This window comes from Pomacea canaliculata, linkage group LG10, assembly GCF_003073045.1.
Source record: "Pomacea canaliculata isolate SZHN2017 linkage group LG10, ASM307304v1, whole genome shotgun sequence".
Taxonomy (NCBI): Eukaryota; Metazoa; Mollusca; class Gastropoda; order Architaenioglossa; family Ampullariidae; genus Pomacea; species Pomacea canaliculata.
In genome coordinates, this window is record NC_037599.1 from 16,851,335 (window position 1) to 16,877,468 (window position 26,134).

Sequence of the window (26,134 nt, forward strand, 5' to 3'; positions counted from 1 at the left end):
TTTTTAAGCCGCATGAAATGATTGCACTTATTCAGTGTTGATGTAGAGTTCTGGATGAAATGGTGAAGATAACGTAAACATTTCATATCCACAGTACCCTCTTGAGCGACTTTACTACACTTAGCAACCACGATGGCAGCGAGACTCAGATTGCAACCAGGAACGGGCCATGACAGTGACAACGAAGATGTGAGTATAATTTTTTTTGTCTTGTTTAATATTATTTTTCTAAATTCAACACCTGATTTAATGGATTTACTAGAATTTATTAGTAAAAGTCAGGGCTGATTTTAACTTTTGGTATTCTTCAAGTTCGCGCACTACAGGGTCATACTTTGCATGCAGAGCATGATGCTCCCTACAACCGTAAATATATACTCGCGGTACACAGGCACCTGGTTATCAGCTGCTAGATGTTGAGCCAGACCAGGTAGCTCGGACCCATATGTAACTCGAAAAGTAGAAAAGCGTCATGGTTTCATATTGTAATGATGAGCGAACTGATCGAACGAACAGAACACGTCTTCGAGTTCTGTATTACTTTATATTGAACTGAATTAGGATAGTTTTAGGGGTTGATCAGACGTTGGATCACAAGCGCAAAGGACCTTTGTTGTTGGTCATGGAGTTAGAGGGCAATTATTACACAAACATCACAGAGCAAAGTTCAGGTGAGCTTGCTTCACAATGAACTGCACAGTACTGCATGAATGATATGATACAGATCCTTTGTTCTTAAGCATTTTTGTCTGTACTGTTCTCTTATACTGAATGCATGCAATATCTGATAGTGAGTGTTATGCCTCTTTACAAAAGTGACACACTTTTTAAGAAAAATAAATGGTGTATGTGTGTGTGACAGAGAGAGGGATGTTTGCTGACTTACCACCTTGGACTATTTCATCCCTCAAAGTTAAAATTTGCCGGGTAGGAATTTATTATGATACCTGTTCATACTTGTTACACTTTACAAGCAGTGTTAATGACTGCCATATGTGTGGGTGTGTCTATAAACTAATAAAGCCTTTTTCATTTTTTCAGACTTACGAAGATGCAGTTGAAAGGATTACACTGTAAGTATTTAAGCTTCAAGCTTTTTTTAAAAAAAATACTGTGCCCTGCATGTGGCTAAAGTCATATTTTCTAACAATGGTCAAAATTGTGCATTAAATTGCCAGAATCCAGTGAGTTAAAGGGCAAAATTAATGCTTCCCATCCTTAAATTAGGAGTCAAAAATGTAGACTGAAAATGTGTTACTGGATGGACATCTTTTCCTGGCTTAACACAAGGAAAATTTGCCACTCTAGCAGGTCTTAAAAAAAAAAGTGTAAATCTTTATGTACAGGATGTAATGATATCTCCAGCTGTCAGAACTGCTGAAATCTGTTTGGGAGCATCATTATTTTGATAAAGGGATTGCCAGGAAGCAAAAAAATTTATCTTCATAAAAAGTATTAATGCATATATGACTAATTGACATGAAGTTGTGAGAAGAGAATGAATCCCAGTGGAAAAGATCACATGGTTGTTGTCCTAAATATGGCATATCTTTTGTCCTGAACACCCACATACAATGAAAAGTCCAAGAAAGTTGATAATACCATGGCAGTGGAAGGATGTAGGCTTATAAAGGTTTAGCCAGTCAGGCCTTTAGCCTTAACTGGTAACAGTTGTTGGGGGTAACACATAGATAGACACAGGATCTGACAAGACCTGCTACTCACACCTGTCTTGGGCGGTAGTGAGCACAGGATGACCAGTCTACTAGTTTGTAAGCTAATTCTTCCGCTGGTTACTGCAGCTTTGACCCTTATCCAAGGTCTCTTGGGTCATATGGCTAGTAAAGACCAGCTTACACTGCTTGATTGTTTTAAGTAGGGGTTCCTGGTGGTCTATGAGTGTTGCAGCCATGTTTCATACAAAATCCTTTTGTTTCCTCTATGAGGATCAGAGCATTTTCTTCAGGCACTTTCTCTCAAACACCTGGATGTCCTCTCAGTATTGGAAAGTAGAATCCACATTTCATACCCATACAGCAGGATTAGCACTAAGAGGAACTTGGACAGATTTTGATTCGTAGTAAACCTGGTATTATATTTGTGCCAGATCCTGTCCATCCTATTTTTATCTGATGACATCACAACCTTTTCCAAACAAATTTTCCTTTATTTGCCTGTTCTTCTTTTTACTCACACTATGACAATTGCTTATTGATGGTGGAAAATGGTTTGGGACAGACAGTAGAAAAATCTTGAGACAGCAGCCCTGCTGAGACCACTTAAAGAAACTGAGATAATAAATTTTGCAGTCAGCCCATAAAATCCAGAAGAATATTATCTTGTGTATTGCCAGTTTAGACATTGACCTTTTCGTTTGTTTTGCAGAACTGTGTGTAAAAGACTAATCCATTTCTTTTTGTCACATATCTGGGTTAGAGTATCACTTGCTGACATTTTGTTCATTTATTATGAGTCACAGCAAACTGAGTGTTGAAATGGGAGACATTTTTTAATAGCACATTTCATTGACACATTATAACAGTCTAGGTAAAACTGAGTGTTGAAGTGGGAGACATTGTTTTATGGCACATTTCATTCACTCATTATGACAATCTCAGGGAAACATCTTCGAAACACTTTTTAATAGTCACTCTTTTTCTCTTTCAAGCAAATATTTATTAAATGCTGAAGCTAATCTGGATGGTCATGTCTGAAAGAAAAAAAAAGGTAAAGGTTGTTCCCCATCATTTTTTTAAGGTCACATTAAGCAGAGGGTGGGATGCTGGAGATCAAACTTTTTTCAGGGCCAGAATTGGTTTTCTCCTCTCTCTGTTGATGCTTTACCGTTACCCTAACCCATTTAGTCAGGTACCTGTTTCCAACATATGGCTTGACTGGGATCACTTTCACATAGTTATCAAACCAGGTTTGGAGTAATTTATGAGACTTCCTCCTTTCATGGATTTTGCACTATATTGAAAAGAATTGTTTTTATGCACCAACATTATGCACACTCAGTCACTCGATCTTCCTTCTCACCACCAGGAGAGAGAGAGGGTTAGGGATGAGAGTGTTGTTTGTGTTCTGAGAACATAACTATTTTGTTGGATTTTGGACGGTGTTCCAAGAACGTCAAAACATGCATATTTTGAACCTGAATCACAAACGTGCATATCTCAGATTAAAAGATAGATTACTTTGGATCAGTTTACTTCACGAGGTTGGTGTAAGGATAAGGAAAGAATAATCCAGCCCTGGCCCACCTTTCATTGTCGGCCACGCATCTTTGAAACCGGATGTAAAAAAAAAAGTAGTGTGCTCTAAGCACGGATGTGTATAGGTGGATTGCTGTCTGTCTGCCGAGGCCAACGCTCCTTGCAAGGTTCTCCGCTGTTAGTCTTGGCGAGCCTTAGCAAATGAATGTGAATAAACCGGAAGCTTTGTTTACACCCGCCTCGTTTAGTAGTTAACGGGGGGTGGGGGTGGGGGTGGTGAATAGTCTGCCAGCAGTCCAGTAATACAAGTTCGTTGATCTCAGTCCGCAAAGATTTTCCCTACTGTTTCTTACCGCAGTCGGGAAAGATGGCGATGATCATTTTGGTCTGCAGAAAATATTGGATCAAAGCACAACACAGCTAATGAAAAATAAAATTGTTAACAAGGGTATGTGATGTGGATGGGGGCATGCCAGACTTATTCTTGAGTGGTTTCATTCGGCTTTGTCTAATCTTAAGGAATTTTCATGTATACAGCGCTGAATACCCCGGGTAGAAACCATTAGAGAAGAGGAGCAGAGGAGGCACAGGAGTACCTATCTATCTATCTATTCCTCTTTGTGCATCAGGTTGCACATAAGGCCTCAACCAGAGTCCGCCACCGATGTCGATCGGCTGAAACCCGCTCTAGGTGACATGTCCAGCCCTTTCCTTTCATCTCCCTTTCCACTGTTCTTCTCCAAGTTTCCTTTGGGCGCCTCGTTTTCTTCGCCGTCTGGAGTCCATCGTAGGGCGACTCTGGAAAGGTCTGCTGTCTGCTGGCGGAGCACATGTCCAATCCATCGCCAACGCCTTCGTTGAACCTGCGTGGTGATGGACTCGGTTTCACTTCTTCGTGGAGTTCTTCGTTGGTGATGGCCAAAAGATGTTAAGTATGCGCCTGAGGCATCTGTTTGAAGACGTCAAGCTTGTTACTGATGGTTTTGGTCATCTTCCAAGATTCTGATCCGTAAAGAGGGTGCTGATCACATTTGACTTGAAGATTCTCAGCTTGATCTTCTGGCTGATGTTTTTTGCCTTCCATGTGCTCCTGAGTGAGGCGAAGGCCTGGCTGGCTTTCGCCAGTCGGGCTCGAATCTCCACCTCCGCATCCCCAGTGTTTGACATTTTGGACCCAGATAGGTGAAACTGTCAACTTCCTCAATCTCTTCTCCATTTAGTTTGATGCTGTCTTGGACTCTGGCGTTCACTCTCATACTGTTAGTCTTTTTTGTGCTGACCTTCAAGCCAAGGTTTCCAGCTGTTTCTGAGAAGGTTTGTTTTTTCCTGCATGTCTTGGTGGCGGTGTGACAACAGGGCAATGTCATCAGCAAGTCTAAGTCTTCCAGTGCTGTTGTTGCTGTCATATCATGGTCCATCTGAGCCCTCTCCTCTCGCTGTCGTGGAAGTCTTCATGATCCAGTCCATGGCAGGATGAAGAGAACGGCGACAGAATGCAGCCCTGCTTCACCCGGTACTGACGTTGAAGGGGTCTGTGAGCTCCGTGTCACAGACAACCTGGATTTGAAATCGCTGTACAGCATTGCAATGACCTGAACAAGTTCAGGGACTCCGTAATGCCTCAGATCTTCCATAAGACTCGCGGTGGATGCTGTCAAAAGCCTTCTCCAGTCGATGAAATTGATGTACAGCGGTGTGTTCCATTCGTTGCTCTGCTCCAGAATCTGTCGCAGAATGAAGATGTGTTCGGAGCAGGATCGCCCAGGCGAAATCCTGCTTGCTGTGGTCGGAGGTCTTTCTCAAGAGTTGCCGTCAGTCTTGACAAAACAATCTGCTGAAGACCTTGCTGGTGAGGAAAGAAGTGTTATGCCCCTCCAATTATTGCAGTCCCAAGATCTCCTTTCTTGGTAACTTGAAGATGTCTTCACGCAACAGGGACCTGCCCTGATTCCTGTGGTATGCTTGCCTAGCAAGCATTGCAAGAATAGGGTCCCTGCCATCCAGCCAGCATGTCGTAAGAGGCGACTAAGGTGGACACCTCACCTAGAGTAAAATAGGTTGTGGTAGGGCTAACAACCCCACCATGTAAAAAAAATCCTGTTACAGAAACTAAAACCAGAGAACTCGTCACAGATGGCGAAGGTAATGAAGCACACAGGAGTACCGTCCTCATAATATTTGTAACAAGCATCCCTGCGTGATCTAGGATCTGGATAACAAGCAAATACATTGTGGGATGTCCCGCCAGCAACATTTCCAACTGATCCCTTTTCCTGCAGCTGGACAGCCACGCCGTGTTTGGCTGCTGAGCGAGGTGTGCCATTTGAGACCATGAACACGTGCCACAAAGTAGGATTGCGCTATTGATTTCTCTATCGGCCACCCTCACAAATAGTTTGTCACGCAAAAGTGAGGATTGTGCTTATTTTTTTTTATTTTATTGAAAAGTTATGAGTATTTGTATCCAGGGAGCCATACAACTGAATGAAAAGCGCGCAAGACGTTGCCACTGAGCGTTGGACGAAAATGTAAATATGCATCCATCATATTACACAGGCTGCGGATGTGTTAAAGTGCAAACGGTTTTGGTATTTTCATTTTACCCTGGCGTTGTGAGGCCGTTTCTTGTAGTATGTTCGCTTCGTGTTTTTGGAAACATTAATGATGCATAAGAGTTTCGGATGCTAGATTAAACACGCGCAGAAAAGCGATGATTTGAAGCACCAATGAGACTAGATGCGCATTGCATGTCTACGTCTCTTCTCACCCCCTACACGCCATCGACACTGCTGAAGTCACAAATAAATATGGTGCTTTGCAGAACCACCTTATAGAGGAGATAAACGCCAACCTTGATCATCACAACTTAGCGTAACGTGGCTTTTAAATAATGAGACTGGTTAATCCAGGTATATCATGTAGGTCCGGATAGGATGGGGGGATACGGATGCTAACAAAGGTTTACACGGGAGAGTTCATGTCACATGCACGTGTGTGCGCGGCACAGAAGATTTTGTGAAGGTGGGAAAATGATAAATGTTTTGGACGCTTATGCACGTCAAAAACAAAACAAAAAAAAACCAACGAAAGCATGCGAAAAACAAAAACCAGAAGAAATTAGAAATGACCGACTTCTCAGCATCAGATTGATTCAGGAATGGTCCACATCGATCAAAACACGGGACGGTAAGGCACATTTTCTCCACGATTTGAACACTATGAAAGTTAGGGCAGACGTTGCAAGGTTTCTGACTGCAGACAAAAAAGAATCTGCACCAACGTTTGGGAAAAAATTTAAGTGACCCCGAACTTTTTGGAAAACACATTTGCCTGCTACGAAATTTTGATCTCTCAATCCAACTTGTTACCAAGGGTCATAAAAGCACAAACAACAACAAAATATCCAAACTCAAGGCCTTGTTGATTATTTTCATTAGCAGTAGAAGCATGATTGTGAAATAGTCGGTTCTAAATGAAGCAACAGCTAACCAACTCTACTACAAGCTAGAGGATTTACGTCACGAGAACAAATCATGATAAAGTGATGGGAAAAACGGTTCCATCCTTTATCAGGTCAAGGCACCAGCCCACTCGCGCTCTCATTTAAGGCAGAGAAACCCATCGCAGCGCAGGAAAACCTTCCACAATCACCAGACCATGCGATTTTTTTCTGTTTCCAAAAGTCAAGTGTGCATTTAAGGAGAATAGGAGTCCATTTTGATTTAGCTGACCGAGGTGAAGAAGAAAACACCAACGCTTGTGACACAGCTGAGAAAGGATAATCTACATTGCTTTGATCCGTGGACGACTAGATTGAAGCAGTGGTAAGGGAGCATTATGAAAGAAAACGCAGTTGATACGTACAAAAGGCATACATTAAATTGTGACTAGCTGTATCCAGTATTCTGGAGGTAGACCAGAAAAGTGACGAAAGACGGCTGCGCTTGGCGAGATAGGTTGGTGGGATATCTGCTGCCCTGCCGTCTGTCGGAAGGATTAGTTGGTTGCGGAAGGATCAAAGGATCGCCACTTGTTGACTTGCCATGTGTTGACGTTGACTAGGCTCTAGAGAAGAGAAAGACCAGTCGCTGTGGGTAAAAGGAATTTTAATTGTGTTTAACGCCGTGTCAGCAACTAAGGCTGTATCAGCGTGGGTAAAGGAAAGGGTATTATCGGAGTGTGAGATTTGTGGTAACGCTGGGGTAGAGATGAAGAGATGATTGATAAGTGGAAAAATGTTTATTATTGTACAACTTTGCAAGTTCGACTCACCGTTGATGAGGCAGCGTGGGCGGAGCCAAGTACCCGTATTTGACCGTGCAAAAGTAGTCCGATGGCATCTGGACACAGTTCAGACAGTAGCAGCACAAGTTTGGGTCACATGAGAGTCGCTGTAGAGATCTGTTCTGCAGGTAGAGTAACAGCAGCGGCTACCATCATACCTTTACTTTTGGTTCTTTTGTTGTCGAAAGACAGAAGTAATGTCGGTGATAAAATGTGCAGGAATTTATAGAAACGAGAAAACCATCCCGGTGCTGTAGTTGTGAACCAGAGGTGCATGCGTTACCCCGGGTTTCCTTCACTTCCGTTCGCTACCCTGGCAAACTCTCTGTATTCATAGTTCTAGACCGTAAGCAAGACCAATAGCTTATCAGGCTAGTCCTAGACTTCTAGGTCTGCGCCTGGTTCCCATCTTGGGACCCTCAACGGCTCGGGGGACGTATTCATGAAGCCCTGGGTACAACGGAGAAATCAAAGACAACGTCTTTTGTCTGTAGTGATAAAACGGCATCCGGATTCCGCGGATGTTGGCTTACTCTATAGTTACATCTCAGTGGTAACAATGCCCTTGGGTAAAATAGCATAAAGCAGTGTCTGCGGGGTCTCGACAGTTCATCCTAATTACGGAAGCAGGATGTTTTCTCTTGGTTTCCCCATTTTTCCCACGGAGAGGGGGAGTACGCTCGCTTTGTAAATACAGCCCCTAGCCCATAGCTAATCCTGGGGTAACCTTGCCTCTGCTTCGTAACTACCGCCGGTGTTGAGATTGTTGGCCTCAAGGAAAAGCAAACACACTTATTGGTTCTGCCATTCGACACAGCAGCTGGTGAACATGCTCAGCTGAAATGATGAATGATGTTCCCATTCGACTAACTGGCTGGAGGAGACCAGCTTTCTGTCGTTTTGTCTCGTCCATGGATCTGCATGGAGTTTTAGTGTCTCTGTGATGTTTACCTCTGTTCTGGAGTGTTCGTCGTTGCTTTGCTGCGTCATTCTTCCCATCGACACCCTTACTAATGGCTTCTGTGTCCTGTTCTTCGCTTGGCCATCTTGCCTTGGTATTTTTGAATTAACAGGATTATGTCTTTGTCACTGTTGCTCTAAGTTTTCCGGTATTGTGGACCATGTTGCTGCCGTTTTTATAAATAATATTTACTGACCATGTACGTTGCTACATGCTTTGTAGATTAGATTTAGGTTCTACGTACTTCAGCCATGTCGTCTGCTGATAGATGCGCTTCGTGTCATCAGCGCTATATAAATCAACTTTATTGTTAGTTTTTAAATGGTGGATTTTGTGATTTGGACAGTTTTTTACGGGTGGGTGGGTAGTTGCGAGCGGAGAGAAGATCCTGAAGCGTCCGGTCGGGAGATTGTTTTTTTTTTTTCTCTCCGGCGCAGATTAGGAACATTTGCGACTGAAGTTCACGGACACCGTTGCTTGTTGAGAACTACTTTCTCGTGTGGTTTGGTTTCCGACCCACAGAGAGTATCGATCCTTTGACGGGGGAGACGGCAGTTGTGCCTTGTGCGGGGCGTGATGTGGTGATGCGGAAAAAAAGATGTTGCAGGAAAGGGCTGCATGCGATGGGCGGTTTGATCGGCTGTGCGCATGTCTCTCTCAAGTGTGAGGGGATGCGTGGGTAGGTGGGCGGATGGAGTTTGTAGGAGAGGCAAGCTATCACCCGCGGTCAGGCACACGATGTAAGTATTACCTAGTGCATAACTTCATGCCGGATAGACATCGACTGGGACATCCGCGGATGTATGGCGGCGAGAGAGTCGACACAGAATCGATTGGCTTGATAAGTGTCCAGCGACCGCACTACAACTGCAAACGTTAGACGCCATCGTAAACATGCAGGGTTTGCTTGCTTCTTCTCAGCAGTACAGTGCAGCAGTCGGGTTTGTTCTGTGTGCATCTACAGTCTATTGACCACCAAAACCTACCATGTTAAACAAAGCGATACGACCATTTCCATCGCAAAAAGAGGAACTGTCTTGATGAGGTGACTTCACGTTTCATCTCGGCCAAAAATAATATTTAAAAAACAGAACCAAAAAAAAAAAAAACCAACAACAATAGATCACGTGACAATGTTGTGAGTGCTTTTGCGGCAGGTGTTGCGCACTCGAGGTCAATGTCTTTAAGTGAACATGAAATCACATGGTAAGCTTGGTCATGGTGAATTTTCGCCTGTACCGCTGGATGTGACCAGTGGCATTGAAGAGGAGAGGATAGGAAGTGCTTGAAGTTCCATGAGCTCCTGGTCGTCGAGGTGTTCGTTCGTATCGGATGAGAAGTCTGTACACTTTATATAGTTTATCTTTCGCGCGTGTCGAAGTCCTAGATCTCGTTGCGCGCACGTGCAGGAGAACTGCCTCACTTTGCTGCTTCAGTCCGTGCATTTCGAGGGAACCGTTGGAGGAGAGTAGTGGTGAGACTGATGGAGCCAACAGTAGTGAAAGCCGCCAGGCCGCCGTCACTTCCAGGGCAGCCTGCCTGCTCGGTGGTCACAGATGATGATGATGAGCAACGACAGGCGCAGCAGACGATCAGGTGGTGGTGATCTGATGCAAACTTGTCAGGTACTGTTGATAATCATCTTTTTGATGTACTTGTCCCCTTTCTCTGGTTTTGAGCGGTTGTAAGGTTGCTTTAGTGAAGACGTTTAAATGTCGGTTAGCACTGCCAGAGGAGCTTGTTTGGGATGCGACCACGAGAATGTACCAGACGAAACTGGGATCGCTTTTCGACGAATGTGACTTTTCGTAGCCCGTCGGAATCAATTTATTAAAAAATGTCAACAAGATATATAGGCAAAGAAGATATGCATTACTTACATATATAAAAAGAAGAGAATTAACAAATTTTTCCCCTACTCTCAGATCCAGTTTAATAAAGCTTTTTTAAAAACAATTTTAAAACAATTTGATAAAATCTAAAAGTATACTTATTAATTTAAGAAAATTTATTTGAATTCAATTATCACTGTTTAAGTAATTTGTATGTATATATATATTAGTATTATATTCATTTGTATCTTTTGCCATATCGTCACACATATGAGTGTTATTGTGTGATGTATGTCTTATCTGATTTTATGGCTAAAAATGGGTTTATATCCATTAAAATAAAATGAAGATGATAGTGGGAAGTGTGCAGGTTGTACAGGTTCATGTTTTCTCACGCGCATTATATCACAGTTTGTTTTTTATTCAAAAGAGGAGAAGGAAGTGGGCTCAATAGTAGCCGAAGGGCACACAGTTACGAGAATTTGTATTGATAGAAAAATCACACGCACTTTGTCACGCACAATACTAATTCAGTTGGGCAAATGACTCAGAGCTGGACGAGAACTTACATTGTAGACACAATCGAAACTGCCGCCAACAAGAGTATCAGGCAACAGCTGAGGGAAATAAAACCTTGTTTATTTAACAAGCTGTCGACTTTGAGTAAAGGTGCAACTGGCGTGACGTGAGTGGTCAGAGAAGGAGCAGCGTTAGGAGGGGTAACATGACTGGTGGATGCTGAAGGATGGAGTCGAGATGATTTGTGGCGATATTTTTGCAGGTGTTGGAGGGGAGGAGACTTTTGAATGGCGTGAGGACGAAGAGCGGCATGTAGAAGGAATATGACTGTTATGTAGAGAAAACTGCGGCGTCTGCTGTAGACAGTGGAATGGCTCCGAAGCATGGTGGTTGGTGTGTGTGTGGTCACGAGGGTGCTTTAGATGCTTGCCCCAAAAATGTGTGTGCTTGTGCACCTGTGGGAATGTGTAAAAGGTTCTTGGAGTCCGGCTGGAACTGGGGAAAAGTGTTATATAAATGCGCTGTATTATTATTATTACCACTACATTTGTTTGTGAAGCAGAAGATTGTTGGCTGTCTAGCAGAAATGAGTATCTGATTTATCCGAGAGGGTAAAGGCGGGGAAAGGACAAGGTCTGGCTCCTTTTACATGTCGTGCCTTAGACACTATGCACCACTGGCGTTCACTGTCCCTCCCGCTTCTGCGCACCTGAAGGTACATGAGTGGTGTGTTGGGAAGTGGGAAGTGAAATGTTTTGACTAAATGTTAGCAGTTCAGAAATATTCAAAATAATATTTTGTTTTATGTAGTCAAGAGATTTGCTGCAGGAAGTCGAATATTTATTTCTGGTTAACTTGTAAACTACAGACTGTCTCAAAAACCACGCCTTCTTGGCTTCCCTTTGCCGTCTTTGGTAAAGTTGAGTTTTGTATCATTACTCATTGTGAGAGGGGTGTCCCTTACCATCTGAAAGGGACTAGCTCATCCTGCTATTTTTCTTTGCTTTCTTGTAGTCCCCTTGAGTTTTCGCCGTGTTTGGTGTCTGCTGAATACTGCTGAGATAAAGTGCTATATAAATTGACGGTATTATTATTGTCACCTCCTTAAATGGAGCAAGTCGTCCCACTTGTGGGGTCGACCTGTCAGTACTAATCGTCTGGGGGTGAGGGTGAGGGGTGCAGCAGCAGCAGTGCAGCCATCGGGGACGAACTTGAGCATCTGTGAGTAGGTTCCCCCATCAGGCAGTCTGCCCACTCTTTGATGTTTTCCAAACATTTTTTTCTTTTGCTTACCACAGCGACATACCCCTAGAGGACCGTTTTCGATTAGATGTCGTTCCGAGCAAAATGGTCGAACAAAGTCCGTTTTCACCGCTTGACGATGAGGTTACTGGTGACCCACAAGAATGGCGACCGTGTTTGCTTTGTGTTGTAAGAGATGTGGAGCGGTTTCCTGATACATTTCGTTTCGAATTCCTGGATGCTTCTCTTCGTCTCGGCTAGCAAGGTCCACGTCTCGCAACCGTACATCATTATATGAACGGCTTGGGACTTGAATAGTTTGAACTTGGTGACAAAGCTAATGCTTCTTCTGTCTCAGATTTTATTCAGTCTGGCCGTCGCACTGCTGTGAAAATATGTAGAATGTCTGCCGCAAAACTGCCGTCTTTAGATAGGTCTGGGCCCATATACTTAAAACTCTGCACCTTCATCAAGTTGTACACCGTTCACATGGATCTCCGAAAAATAACTGTTTTGTGTAACAACTTGCCAAAGCGGCAGTCTTTCTAATAGACGAGTTGCTAGCAAGATCTTTTTGCTTTTAATGATGGCGTTCTCTCCCCCTCCCACCACTTTTGGGATTCTGGGAAAGGATCTTTTCTCTGCTGGGGTTGTGTGTGGAGGGAGGATTACAACAGCCTGGGTGTGCGTAATGAGTGGGTTGGTGGGGTGGTGGAGTGTCAGACGCGCGCGCATGCTTGTAATGGATTAAGGAGGCTGTCAGAATTTAGTTGTGTGCATGCGATGTTTCAAATATAGAGCTATAAAGGAAGGGACAAGTAAAACCGAAAAAAAAAAATGCCTTACGAAAGCCCCAATGAAGGCAAGATGTCCAAGATTTGATAAAATCGTCACGCTTCACATCAAGAAGGCTGTGGCACGCTGTCGACACTTAGCAAGAGCTACGCTTGCTGCTGGAGTCGCCATCATGACAGACGGCTACAGGTCTAGTACTGTGTAACACTTTAAAAAAAAATACCTAGCTTGAACTCGGCACAAGGTACTATTTCCGTATATGTAGGTGAATATCATTACTTCCTTCTCGAGATAAATGTCTACAAATATCACCTTACAAAGAAAAAGTTCAGTGCATGACGTCACGATTGTCCACGGATAGACCTAATTAATCTGACATTGGCTTAAACGGCAATGCCTCCTTGTACAGTCCTGACGTCTGTGTCGTTGACCTTTTTCTGTGCATGGTTGTGAACCTGTATCTCGAGAACGGAAGAGGGGATATTCAACTAGATTTGGAAAAATAGTATTTTTGTACTGGATTCTGCCCAGTCGTCAGAAAAAATTTCTTTAACGCATGTTGGTGTTTCTTTATCCACGCACGATGCATGAAGTAGTTGACATGTACACAAAAGAAAAACCTCGCTTGACTGACTGTGGCTGTCATTCATTCCGCCATTCATCGCATGTAAACCATGGGAGTCACAATATGTCTAGACAGCTTACAGAAATGACAGGCAAGTGTTTTATTATGAACTATTTATGCTACAAGAGAGTCTCTCCAAGGCTCCTTTTCGTTTTGGAAACTGCGCAGCAAACTGCTTGCGAGGCGCGTTCAGTGGAAAGCCAAGATGATTCCCTTCACCATCGGGTTGTTGAACGGGGCTGTGGGTGGGCGAGTAGGAGAAACTGTTTGAATTTCCTCCTGGCCTTTTTCACATAGATATTACGAAAATTCCTAGTCACACATTCGACAAGATATTGTAGGTTAACAAGGTCGCTCTTGTGCTCGCGTCTTGTCCTGTCATGCTGTGTCAGCATCGCCTCATCTGATCGCTACCCACTCCTCCTCCATTCAGCTCCTTAACCTTATTTCCTCGAAACACCTCCCACAAAACACCACCACCACACACCAGCACCAGTAATCCTATAACGGAGTTGTGTCTTTTTTGGGGTGGGAGTACAAGGGAAGGTTGCGCCTGAAGCACTGGGGAAATCAAAAGAGAGGGGTGTAAAGCAGAGCATCATGAATGCTAGCCGAGTGGGAGCTGCCACAGTTTGACAAACAGAACACCACAGATCTATAACAGATTGGACTGGGCGTGGTTGGGCTGGTGAGGATGGAGGAGTGAGGAAAGAGAAACAGGGTTGACCAGGAGACTAAGGAAAACACACTTGACTGTGGTTGCTGATTGCTATAATAAAAGAAAAAGTAGTTGTCTTCCCCTGGGGTTTTCTTGAGATAAATTCCAAATACTGGGGCAACATAAAACACATACATAAATTTAATGTTTGTAGGAATTGTTGTGACGTTTTTCTGTTGTTTTTTCATGTTTGAATAATTTATTTATTCAGTTTGATTTGAGGTACAATATTTTTATGGGAATAGTTAAAAGTTTCTTGGTTGAAGCATTAGGACTGCCTCCTTATTTTGCCTACTTGGTCAGTTATAATTGTCTACAAACATTATCCATTAAGTCTTACGTGGCAAATATGTATTCGTGAGTTAAAGCTGCTAAGTTAAATATGAATAAATATTCATTTTGGGATGATGTGCTCCAGATAATCACACTATACACTGAATATATGTACTCATACTGAATGGCTTAATCCATTTGTTGTCACTACACAGTGCACGAAGCATAATACCTATTTGTTTCTGTACAGTGCATAATAATAGTGTAATAATACTATTAATAGTGGGATTTAGTGCAGAGTGTGTAGGACAAATATGCTGTACTAAGTGCTTATACACAAATGTTGCACTAAGTGCCTATATTATTGACCTAAGGGATACAAGTCTTTTGATGTGAAAATAAATCCTTCAGTACTCTGTACACTTTAATGGGCTTCTAGCCCTATATTGGGTGCCTCTTTTATCAGCAGACTGTTGCCTGACAGCTTGCATGCAGAATTAAGTCCAATCCCTCTTCAGAAGTATGTATTTTGTTGGGTCTAATGCTTGCTGTCAGCGGGGGAGACTTCATCTTGTAATCATATTCTACCTAGCAGCCCAGACAACCTTGAAATATAGCCATGCTGTAAAGTGAATGCATTGTACGTTAACAGCATGCGGGTAAATGGGTGACAGGGAGGTAAGAGGAGAGAGAGAAGGAAGGGTTAAATGGGTGGGTGGTTGGTAAGCTGTCATCACCCCAGTCACTCAAGTTTAGTGGTGACTCTCCAGCCTGCATTTTTTAGGGTTTATAAAGTGTCAAGAATAGCACTGCTAATTTTGCAAGGGGCGTGTGAAAAACACTGCTACTTTTGCATGACTTTATGTTTCCATAAACAGTATGAAGGACTTGAAGTGGTCTTTGCCAGCTGTACATTAAATCATGCTACAGGCAGTGTAACTTCATCACTAACAGTAAACATTAAAAAAGCCAGAGGGGTAGAGGGGGAATCGGGAATGACATAGAGACAATGTATGACAAGCTTCTGATAAAAAAAAAAACAACCCTGACCAATTGTAGCCAACAACTCTCACCCACTCCACAGAAATTTGACATTAGACATAGATAAAAGTGGCAAGTTCCTAGAACTAGAACCACATGTTATCTATGAGGTTGGCTATACTGCTTGCTATGTGTGCAGCTTTACTCTGAAATGAGATGCCTTTGAGGGACAAATATTATTTAAGCAATAGAGAACTGTGGACAAAATCATGCTCACTATGAGAGTCCTCCCAACCCCTCTCCAGGCAGGATTTCATGGGACCCATGCGGAAAGCCCTTCCACCTGGTACACATATTCACTCCTGCTCTGATTTGACAATATTGTCATGTGTTAGACCTCTGCTTTCCTCAGGCAATAACACATTTCATGACCCTAAAATGTGATGGGATAATCTTATTCTTTTTAGTTATCTGAATGGGGAAAAAAGCTTTTTAAGATAAGCTTTTAAGCTGTATATTCTAAACCTGTGCAAAATAAGAAGCTAGAGGTCTGAAAGACAGCCTGTTTGCCTTGTTTTACAGAAGTCAAAATGAGCTGGACCTGAACACCACCATACAGGAGGCAAGTGTGGCCCTTAAGCTGTTCTTCACCAACCATTTTGCTGAAGCTAGGGATCGCATGAAGCCTTTGTGAGTAGAATTTCTGTCTTTCATGGGATTTAGGAAAAAAGCGATCATAGATGTTCATTTGCTTCTTTCTCTGGTAGGTTTATAGGTCACTGGAATGATGGTGAGTGTAGCAATATATGGACTTCTCCAGAGGCTGATAGTGAGATGCACTTTAAGTGGTCTTTGTATCTTCTGTGGAAACACATTACATGGACAGCAGAATTAAGAAACAAGGGATTTTTTAGTCACTATGTCTGGCACCTTTTGCTTGCATTGTGTGTGTGAGATGTATGGGTGCATGCATGCTATTCCCTCTATTTTGACCATTTCTTTACAACATATTGACATTGTGAATTTGAAATTTGATGTGAATTCCAATATGCTGTACAGTGCAGACTGCAGCATGTACCACAGTCTGGGCTATGGGACTATCCTTTATATACAAGCTGTGATGACTTTTGATATGGTGAGCAATCCCTGTCACTTACTTTAAAACTGTAGTCTTACAGTTGTTAAATGAGTTAGGGCATTTTGCCAACTGTTTTGTGAAAACTTCTCTAGGTTTCTTTTTGGTAAACCCGTGACACTTTTATCTTCCACATATTTGAAACTATTAGTAAGAATAACTTCTTCAGTCTGTAAAATTTGATTACAAGTTTGCACAGTGTTTGTGAACATGTGTCTGGGTACATAAGACAAATATATACTACTGGTAATTGGTGGTGCTGCCACAGGGAGACATCGAACAAGCTATTGCTGCCATGAAGAGGTCTGTGATTGTGAGCAGCAAAATGCGCAGACGGAGTACTCTGCTTGGTTCCATTGCCAAGGTCACATCTGGGGTCAACTATAATGAGTTCACAGAAGGTGAGGACTGGAAGAATGTACTGTAAACAGACTAAACTTCTCAAGAATATTAAATCCATCTGCATTTGGTTACTTGGATGGCAAGGTGCCTGTGAGGTTTATGACAAAAGTACAATATTTTATTGATCCTCATGGAAAATCTGTACCACTGGAGCTCATCAATAATACAAGCCGTATAAATATCACTAATCACTCCTCAGTTTAAAATAAATGGTAATTTCACATCTACAAAAACTCTTCAACTGGTCACTGGGATTGTTTCACCTTCAATTTTTTGTTTGCAGAATAGGTTATTTTCAGGTAGGTGGGGTAGGGGATGTGTTTGTTTGCTTGTGTGTGTGTGTGGATATATGTATCCACATGAACATTTTCATCATTTTAGAACTTAATCTTGTTAAAATGTCATATGGAAATAAAATTGAATTTCTTGATGTGACAGAGGAGGTTCATGCAGAAATTTGCTACACTGAGTCTCTTCTGATCCGTGCTTTGCTGACCTTTATACAAGATGAAAATCTCATCAGCTTTGTCAAGGGAGGCTTCAAAATCCGTGAATGCTACAAGATTTACAAGTCAGTTGGGTCTCTGAGAGTCTCCACATGAGATGCCAGTTGAAAATGCAGTAACAATAAGAGTCTGCAAACACTGTAACAGAAAAGTTAGCTTTATTATGATACTGTCGCATTTGTGACAGTTGTAACTCTGCATGTGTGCATGAGTGGAGTGAGTGTGAGAGAGATGAGGAAAAGTACGATCGAAAGGTGTGTAAAAACATTCATCTTTGCAAATGCACATCCATGGAATGGTGTTTTGTGTAGAAGTGAATGTGTTGCAGGTATTTCTGTTTTACAAAATTAATACGCTTGCAGCAATTTGCTATGTGCTGCCAGCATATTTAAAAAAATCCAACTGAGAGAAAGCTGCTCTGTTTTCTTAGCACTAGTTCTTTTCAAAATTTGATGTTACAGGTCAGATGTTTCTTCTTTTATAATTTTAATTTTAAATGAATGTAAATTCTTCACACATGCACAAATAAATGTAATCAAAACTGCTTTTGCTGGCCTTTAAAACTTGTCCAGTCCAGGTTTTAAGCAAAATATAACTTTTTTTTTTTGCTTTAGTTTGTTGACAACAAAGTTAAAGTACTATTGGTCTCAGAATGTTAATGAGCAATATTTCTATATTATTTATAAACTGCAACTATTGTTTTGTGTGTCTTAAATGACAATTCTTTATCTGTTTTCAACTATAGAGAATGCAACAAAATATTAGAGAACCGAAACTGGGAAAAAGATGTACATAAAGTTCACTTTGAAAGTGGCGTCAGGATGGGTGTTGGAGCCTTCAATCTGGTATGAATGATTTGGGTCTTTCAGGAGCATAAAGTAAATTGAGGGAATTCAGTTTACTTTTTTTAGAGCAGACATTAATTAAAGAAATATCAGTTAAACTTGATATCTTGGATTTCATTTGCCTCACTTTCTAGATGATTTATTCAGTGGGAAGAATCTAAGATGTAAGCTCATGCTGTTGAGGCAAGGGATTATAGAGGGGGAGAGGAAACTTGATTACCCAGAGAAAACCCATGACAGCCTCTAGACTCTGCTGTATTGATATAGATCTCTATAGTACCTAAGAATGTTAATTTCTGTTAATGATACCTCTAGTGCCTAAGGAGAAAACATGTGTCTCCAGTCTGTTGATCTCTATATACTTCAAATGCAATAAAATGTTTAGCAGGCGCTGGAGGCTAAATCAGCATGTTTTGGAGACATTTATAATCTATAAATTTTTAAATAAATACCTTTAAGTTGCTGATTAAGAATTGAATATTTTGTAGTTCCTGAAATTGTATAGTGTTTTGTCATATCCAGCCTACAAGTCCTTCAGTAAACTTGAAGTCTTTCATGTAATTTTGTTCTTGTTTAGATGATCTCACTACTGCCATCAAAAATTATGAAACTTCTGGAGTTTGCTGGTTTTTCAGGAAGCAAGGTAAGATTAGTGGCAGGATGTTGACAAGTTATATGTGCAAGCTGTTTTTATTAAGAGTTTGAACTTGTGAGTATACAGTCAGCTTTTAAAATTGAAATTTCTTTTGTTATAAAGAAATGGAAGAAAATTAAAATTGGTATTAAACAACATGATCCTCTGCATTCTGTGCTAGAAACTTGGTCTATCAGAACTCCTTAAAGGGAGCGAACTGCATACCAGTCTTCGAGGACCTTTGTGCGCAATTGTTCTGATTGCATATCACACTGTGGTCACATATGTGTTAGGTTTGTAGATTTCTTTTGTCACATATGTGTTAAGTAGCTATTTTCTTGTCATACTTTCAGTATTTACCATCTGTCTACCCTTGTGCACTCAAAACAACAAGCTTTACACGCTGATATTGTCAGGATTTTGTCTTGCTTCTTTATTTGTATTGCTTGTAATGCTGTACAGTAAAACCTCATTAAGGAGGATATGTTATGCATGTGTCCATGCAAATAGAGATGGATGAGACTTTTCATGTACAGTTCATATGGCTATAGAATGGTGTGCTCTGAATATCATTGTTTTGTATTTTTGATTCTGTAAATTACGTTAAGTCACCTTTGATGGTTGGTTAAAGTGCTTCATAAATGACCATTATGATTATTATTATTACTCCCTCATATGTACATACAACATATAAGTATGCAATACTACCCAACAGATTTTTAACTTCAGAAGTGTTTGGCAGGACTGGGAGATGGTGATGTAGATTTGGCGTCTTCATTGCTTTCACCATGTCTCCAGACTTTCCCTAAGGTATCTATAAAAAGACTAGCATATAATATGCCAGAAACTACTTTTTTGTGCTTGAATATTGTCAAATGGGTTTGGATGTTCATCTTTTGAAGGGATGTTGATACGTTTAGCATTTAAACATTTGTACTAAGAATTTGTGGATTTGTTGAAAAAAATTAATGGGCTCAAAGAGTGCAGTCATGAAGACTGTATGTAAAAGATTTTTTTAAAAAAAATAACCTTCAATCTGTTGAGATAAAAATGTTTGCAATTCTAGGGAAATTTTTTTTTTTATTTCTTTTAATTCTAGAAATGTCAGGTGACACCAAAGAAAATTCGGAATTTCATTATATTTAGAGGTTTAAAGTTTACAAACAATTCTGGTGTATGTTTAATGCAAAACGTGATATACATAATTTCTTTTCAAGGGGGCTCTGTTTCTTTTCTTTGCTGGACGAATAGAAGAAATAAGAGCCAATATTGATGAGGTGAGTGTTTTCGTAAAGTTTAAAATGTTAAATGGTAAAACATTGCTTGACATATTGTAATTTTTTTCATGGTGCTATCAGTTTGCTGACACTTTTGTTTCTTGTATGATTGACTGTTGATTTGTTTGTACTCATGTGCAGCGTATTGTCCACATGGACATTTACAAATCTAATTATCCTTATTATTTCTACTCAGGCCATTCTCCGATTTGAAGAGTCCATAGAGTCACAGTCTGAATGGAGACAATTTCATCATTTGTGCTACTGGGAGCTGATGTGGTGTCACTGGTAAGAAAAGTTCAAAGAGTGTGTAAACATATTGTACCCAGAACAAAATATTGCATAAACAGTCATGTGGGTTAGGCATTTACTTGTGTTTCCAGGTTTGTAAAGTTTTTAAGAAATATGGTTAAAATAAGCTTATAGTGTTTGGGAGTACATACCTGTTGAAAGCTGCAGACATAGCTTGAAACAGCTTTTTAACTTTTTGAATGGACAGATGAGATTTTTTTTTTTTTTTTGATTCACGATCTCCAGGTCCTGCCACTTCATTTGCAGTTCATGCAATAATTGTTGTGCAATTAGTGCCATTGTATTGATCTACACCTTTTGATGGCCTCCTTGGCAGGGGCAGGTGCCAGCAAAGATATTAAAACACAGCACAGACAGTTTGTACTCGATGAGAGAGGGGGGGGGGTTGGTTTTTATGCCGTGCCAGCAACTAAGGCTAAGAAATTAGGGTCATTTATCATAAGATCACTCAACGAGGCTTTCAGAGATGGGGAACTTTCACATCCTCAGAAGGAAGGACTCATTACTTGTATCCTAAGGTGATAAGTCTAGAGAATTTATTAAAAACTGGAGACCGATATCCCTTTAAATGTGGTCTATAAAATAGGTTCAAAAGTGTATAGCTACACGTATTAAAAAAGTACTTCCATTACTGGTCGCAGATGACAAACAGGATTTATGGCAAATAGAACATTGGGGACAATCCATTAGATTTATATATGACCTGATAGTATACCTCGACCACAAAAATCTACCAGGCTTATTGCTTAGTTTGGATTATGAGAAAGCGTTCGATACCATAGACTGGGCCTTTATGCAAAAGTATTAAACAATTGGATTTGGACTGATATCTGTAACTGGATAAAAACATTCTACCAAAACATTAAGTCAGCGGTTATGGTTAATGGAGGACATTTCATTAAGTTATTGTGTGCTGTTGGTAAAGCACTGTAATCTTGCATATAGAGCTGGAATATGGTGCTGTATAAATTAACTTTATTTATTTAATTTTGTTAGTTACAAGAAACAGGGATGCTGAAATCTCTTGTATCTCAGTTTCAGATCTGATTGGCTGATGGCTATGAAGTATGCAGAGCGACTATGCAAAGAGAGCAGATGGAGTAAGGCAACATACACATACCAGAAAGCCAGCTTTTTACTCATGTGTGATGATCAAACAGAGAAGACAAAAACCCATCTGAAGTACCTGTTTAGGTAAATTTTCTTGTGAAGCAGATGTTCTTTCATTTAAGTACAATACTATAATACATGCCAGTGACAATTTATTCCTGCATATGTAGTTGAACACATTATTTGCCATTTGGTTTGTCAGGAACAGATAATGTGAATATTGCTGCAAATTCCAATTGGATGCATTCATGTATAATTTCACACATGTTGTTGTACAAGACAGGGATATTTGTGCAATGAGAGTGAAAGTTTCAGTTGACATGCTGGCCATCTTTATGATTCTAGTGAAGTTCCCAAACTGAAGCAGCGCATAGCCGGCAAGTCCATTCCATTTGAAAAATTTGCTGTTGCTAAAGCCAAGCGCTACTTAGAGCAGAATGAATACCTCACACTTCCAGCTGTGGTAAGACTTCTAGCATTCAGTTGTTGTTAGGGTTTGCATTTTCAGAGAATTTTGTTTAGATATGGAGGACTATTTCCAGTGTGAGTCAGGTGTCAGTGTTTGTACAAGAAAAATGAGAAATTTATGAAAATGCGATTGTTGTGATGGCCGTCCCCAAGAACTGATGTGCAACTGTGTTCTAGAAATTATTGTAAATGAACAGTTTGTTTGAAACACAAAATTTTGAACAGAAATGATTAAGAATGCAGGATCAGTAAGTCCACCTTGTCATTTACCTTTTAGAATATCACTTGTACCAGATTAAAACAATTCCCATTCATTGGTAACATTTTATGACCAATTGTCATACAGGTTCAATCTTAAGGTACAAAATATTTGCCTGTTTTTACACAAAACCATGCTAAATAAAGTAGTTTGGTTGTGGCTTACAGGAACTGATCTATGTGTGGAATGGATTTAATGTTATTGGCAAAAAACAGTTCTTGCTGGAGCCAATCTTGATGATTGTTGAGAAGACGGTACATACAATCTTGGAAGACAAAGGTAGGGAGTGTGTGTGTGTGTGTGCGCATGTTTTGTTTTAAGTCTGTACATATTAGTGGAAGAGGACAAAGTACTGGAGTGTTTAAAGGTGTTTGAGGATATAAGGGAAAGTCTTGATGTGGAAGGGCTCATTACAAATTAATGTAATTCTGTTATTTATAAAAGCAAGTCAAAACAGTTTTTTAAAGCTGGAAACCAAAGATGTTGCCTATGTATTATAAGTGTTTATGTAATTATTGGGTTTTGTATTTCAGCATTTATCTTAATAATAATGAGTCAGCAGTTATATCTACAAGTCAAATGTGAATACTGTTCAAATCATTTATGGTACTGTCATGAGTCACTTCTTCGCCCAGTCGCATGACTGGCTACCTTTTTATCCAATTTTACCTGAGGTGGATTGAACAAAATTCTCTTTCCATAACTGTTAGCGATCATATTATTGGTCATCTTTTCAGTTCTGGATCATATTATTCATTAAAGACAAGAGAACTGTAATTATTACTTTCTAAGAAGATACATGGCAAAATGACCATGTTGTCAATGTTTGTGTAAACTCTAATTAAAATTTGCTTTTTCTTCTTTTTTTTTCTGAAGCCTCACATAAGTTCTACTTTGATGACTACTCCCTGGCATTGCTCCTGAAAGGTGTGTGTCTGCGCCACCGTGGACAGTTCCTGCAAGCTGAACAATGTTTCTTGGAGGTGCTGGGAAAGTAAGTACCATTGTGACTTCAAAAAAAAAAAAAAAAAAAATTAAAAGTAAAATTTTATCAGATTTGCTTTGTTCTGCACTTCTATAGTCATTGAGTCAATGTAAGTCATCACAGAAAGATTGTCGATCATGCTGGACTTTCTAAATATAGTTAATATTTTTTCCCCCTAGAAATTACTGTTTTTAGCTCAAATCTTGTTAGTGTGTGCAGATTGTTACTATCAGACAGATGCAGATTGGGTGTAATAATAAAACGTGACATTGTTTTCACTTTATATATATATAGGGAAAAGGCTGCAAGGAATTTTAACTTCCGTGTGAAAAAAAATTAAGCATTGATGTGAAACAGATCTAGCTTAATCTTCTGCATATTTAATTCATCTAATTGAAAATACAGGTTTGAACTACAGACAGAATAAGAATTAATGATGAAGTTGTTCTCATTCAATATAAATGTTCTATCAAATGACAAAGATTTTCATTATTTTAGTTTGTATTTATTGATGACCAAACAATTATCATACTGGCGAGCAGTAGGGGTTAAATGCACTATATGTCATGGTAATATTATTAAAAAGTAACATCTGCTGTAACAGTGAAAAAGACATTGTGTACGACAAGTACCTCATCCCATATGCTACAGTTGAGCTGGCCATTGTCTACCTGCAGCAGGATCGACTGTCCGATGTCAAGTCATGCATCCACAGAGCAAAGTAGTCACAGTTTTTTCTGTTTTTCTGGACAGACACTCTCCACACGCACACTCACACTCTTGTTTGTGAACTTGTAACATAGCTTGTATTTTGAAAACTGCACAATTGATAGAAGACTTGGAAAATCAGGATCTGCCTCATTCTAACACTTCAACTTTCCTGCAGAGAATTGCAAAAAATTTTAAAATTTTCAAACCACAATTCTTTTCATGCCTGGAAATCTTCAGCCTTTAGTATATTTTATAGTTTCCATGCTTTCACCTACAGGTCGAAAACGAAAATAAGAAACTTTAAAGAAACACCTTTCTAGTTATTGACAGAAGAGTTATCTCAATCATATCCTTTATTTACCTTCTGGTGTGTTAGGAAAAACTACAAGGGATACTACCTGGAATCCAGACTGCACTTCAGAATACATGCCCTACGTCTACAGTTAAACGCAGCAGCAAACAATGACGAAAGTGTGTCTTCGGACCCACCCACACCCACCAATTCGGGCTCACTGGATGTGTTATCCACCAGCAAGGACCATAGGATCTCCTTAGCTCAGTCGTCAAATGGATCTTTATCCCAGCAGGGAGGAGAAGGAAACATTGTGCCGAGCGGCAGTGACAGATGCTCAGGAAGGGAATTAGCCCCAGCTGAAAACAAACTTAGCATGACTTAACTCAGCAATCAAGATGTCTTCAAACAAATGATAGTTTATTTTAGCAATACAGTGTGCAGATATTTGCACACACACAAATGATATTTGTTTTGGTTGTTTTATCTTTGTGTATATTTATATTATCTTTCATGGTTTCTGGAAGATGGAAGGCAGGATTGGTGCAGAGACTTCATGAGGCATTGTAAGCCGTTAGAAGTGAAAGAGAACTTCACAATTTGTATCACTCAACAATTTGAATCTCTGAATCTTTATCCATCTTGTTTTTTTCATACAGTTGCTCTCATTTCAATTTTATATGTATAAATATTGATAGTTAATAGGTTTGAGTTCTTTTGAAAAAAAGTATTAAAAACTTGTTTACTTAATAACACTTTGGCACATATATTTGGCATTGCACTCTATATTCACACACCCATATTCTTACATAAACAAGTTTCCTTTTACATGTGGTTTTTCTGTCTTCATATGTGACAAGAAAAAGGACTTCTTTTTTTTTTTTTTAAAGAAAAAGTTTTTCTACTTTTCACCATTTTGCACATTTTTAATTGGGGAAAGACTTTAAATCTCTTCACGAGCTGTAAATATTTAGAAGTGCATATAAAATAAGTTTTCGGCTGGAAGCTTATCTGTTTATTGTCTGTTGCTTTTACTTGAAGATCTCTACACAAGGCATCTGTTTACAGCAGTGGTTCTCAAAGTATTTCGGACCGCGGACCACTTTACTTAAGTAAAAAAATATGGCGGACAACCAAGGGCTAAAAATCACTCTGTACTATGAATTTCAAATTTAAATTGCCGCATTTGTTTCATTACAATTCAAAACTAAATGTCCTTCTGTGACAGTAGTATAGTAATAAGTTGACATAAAACTACGTACATCGTTCTTTGTAATTAAAATGCAATGCGAGGAATGCATCACTTTAAACATCACTTTGCTGACATATGACAACTGTCAGCCGCGGACCACCTGACTTATGCCCACGGACCACTAGTGGTCCGCAGACCACACTTTGAGAACCAATGGTTTACAGGGTTGGTTGCTTGGCTGTGATACAGGCCTGGTTGCTGACTAGGTGTAAAAACTAATCCCTCACTCTTCTTCATTTGTATAGAAATATTAACAGTCAACCTGCCCAAAATATTTACCCAGACAACAACCAAAAATGGTCAGGCCTGTGATTCAACACTACAGCTAATTACAGAGAACTAGACATGTCAGTGGTGAACACCATCAGGGGATGTAGGACCTTTTTTGATGGTGATTTCAAGTCTGTAGCAGCAACATTTTTTCTGCTCTTATAGTGTTTTTGCTTTTTCAAAAGCACTAAGCTTTAAATATAATTATTATCCATCTTCAGATAAATAAAA

At 40.2% G+C, this 26,134-nt stretch overlaps 1 protein-coding gene across 1 annotated transcript; it reads left to right on the forward strand.

Moving 5' to 3' along the window:
* The first annotated feature begins 49 nt into the window (after window positions 1–49).
* On the forward strand, window positions 50–25,265 carry LOC112573187 (tetratricopeptide repeat protein 39B-like). The gene is made up of 18 exons (XM_025253314.1): window positions 50–189; window positions 1,042–1,073; window positions 16,028–16,135; window positions 16,505–16,580; window positions 16,849–16,981; window positions 17,421–17,553; window positions 18,234–18,333; window positions 18,911–18,976; window positions 19,149–19,260; window positions 19,710–19,777; window positions 20,185–20,244; window positions 20,441–20,532; window positions 21,592–21,750; window positions 22,012–22,129; window positions 22,561–22,672; window positions 23,270–23,387; window positions 23,983–24,099; window positions 24,466–25,265. The coding sequence occupies exons 1-18, from the start codon at window positions 133–135 to the stop codon at window positions 24,764–24,766; spliced, it is 1,962 nt and encodes a 653-aa protein (XP_025109099.1). The 5' UTR covers window positions 50–132; the 3' UTR covers window positions 24,767–25,265.
* Window positions 25,266–26,134: the final 869 nt, after the last annotated feature.

Bases quoted from the DNA above. Each gene is read 5' to 3' on its own strand.
- LOC112573187 (XM_025253314.1), top strand. From the start codon at position 133: ATGGCAGCGAGACTCAGATTGCAACCAGGAACGGGCCATGACAGTGAC. The intron at 190-1,041 runs GTGAGTATAATT...TCATTTTTTCAG, and splicing joins ATGACAGTGACAACGAAGAT to ACTTACGAAGATGCAGTTGA. The intron at 1,074-16,027 runs GTAAGTATTTAA...CTTGTTTTACAG, and splicing joins GCAGTTGAAAGGATTACACT to AAGTCAAAATGAGCTGGACC.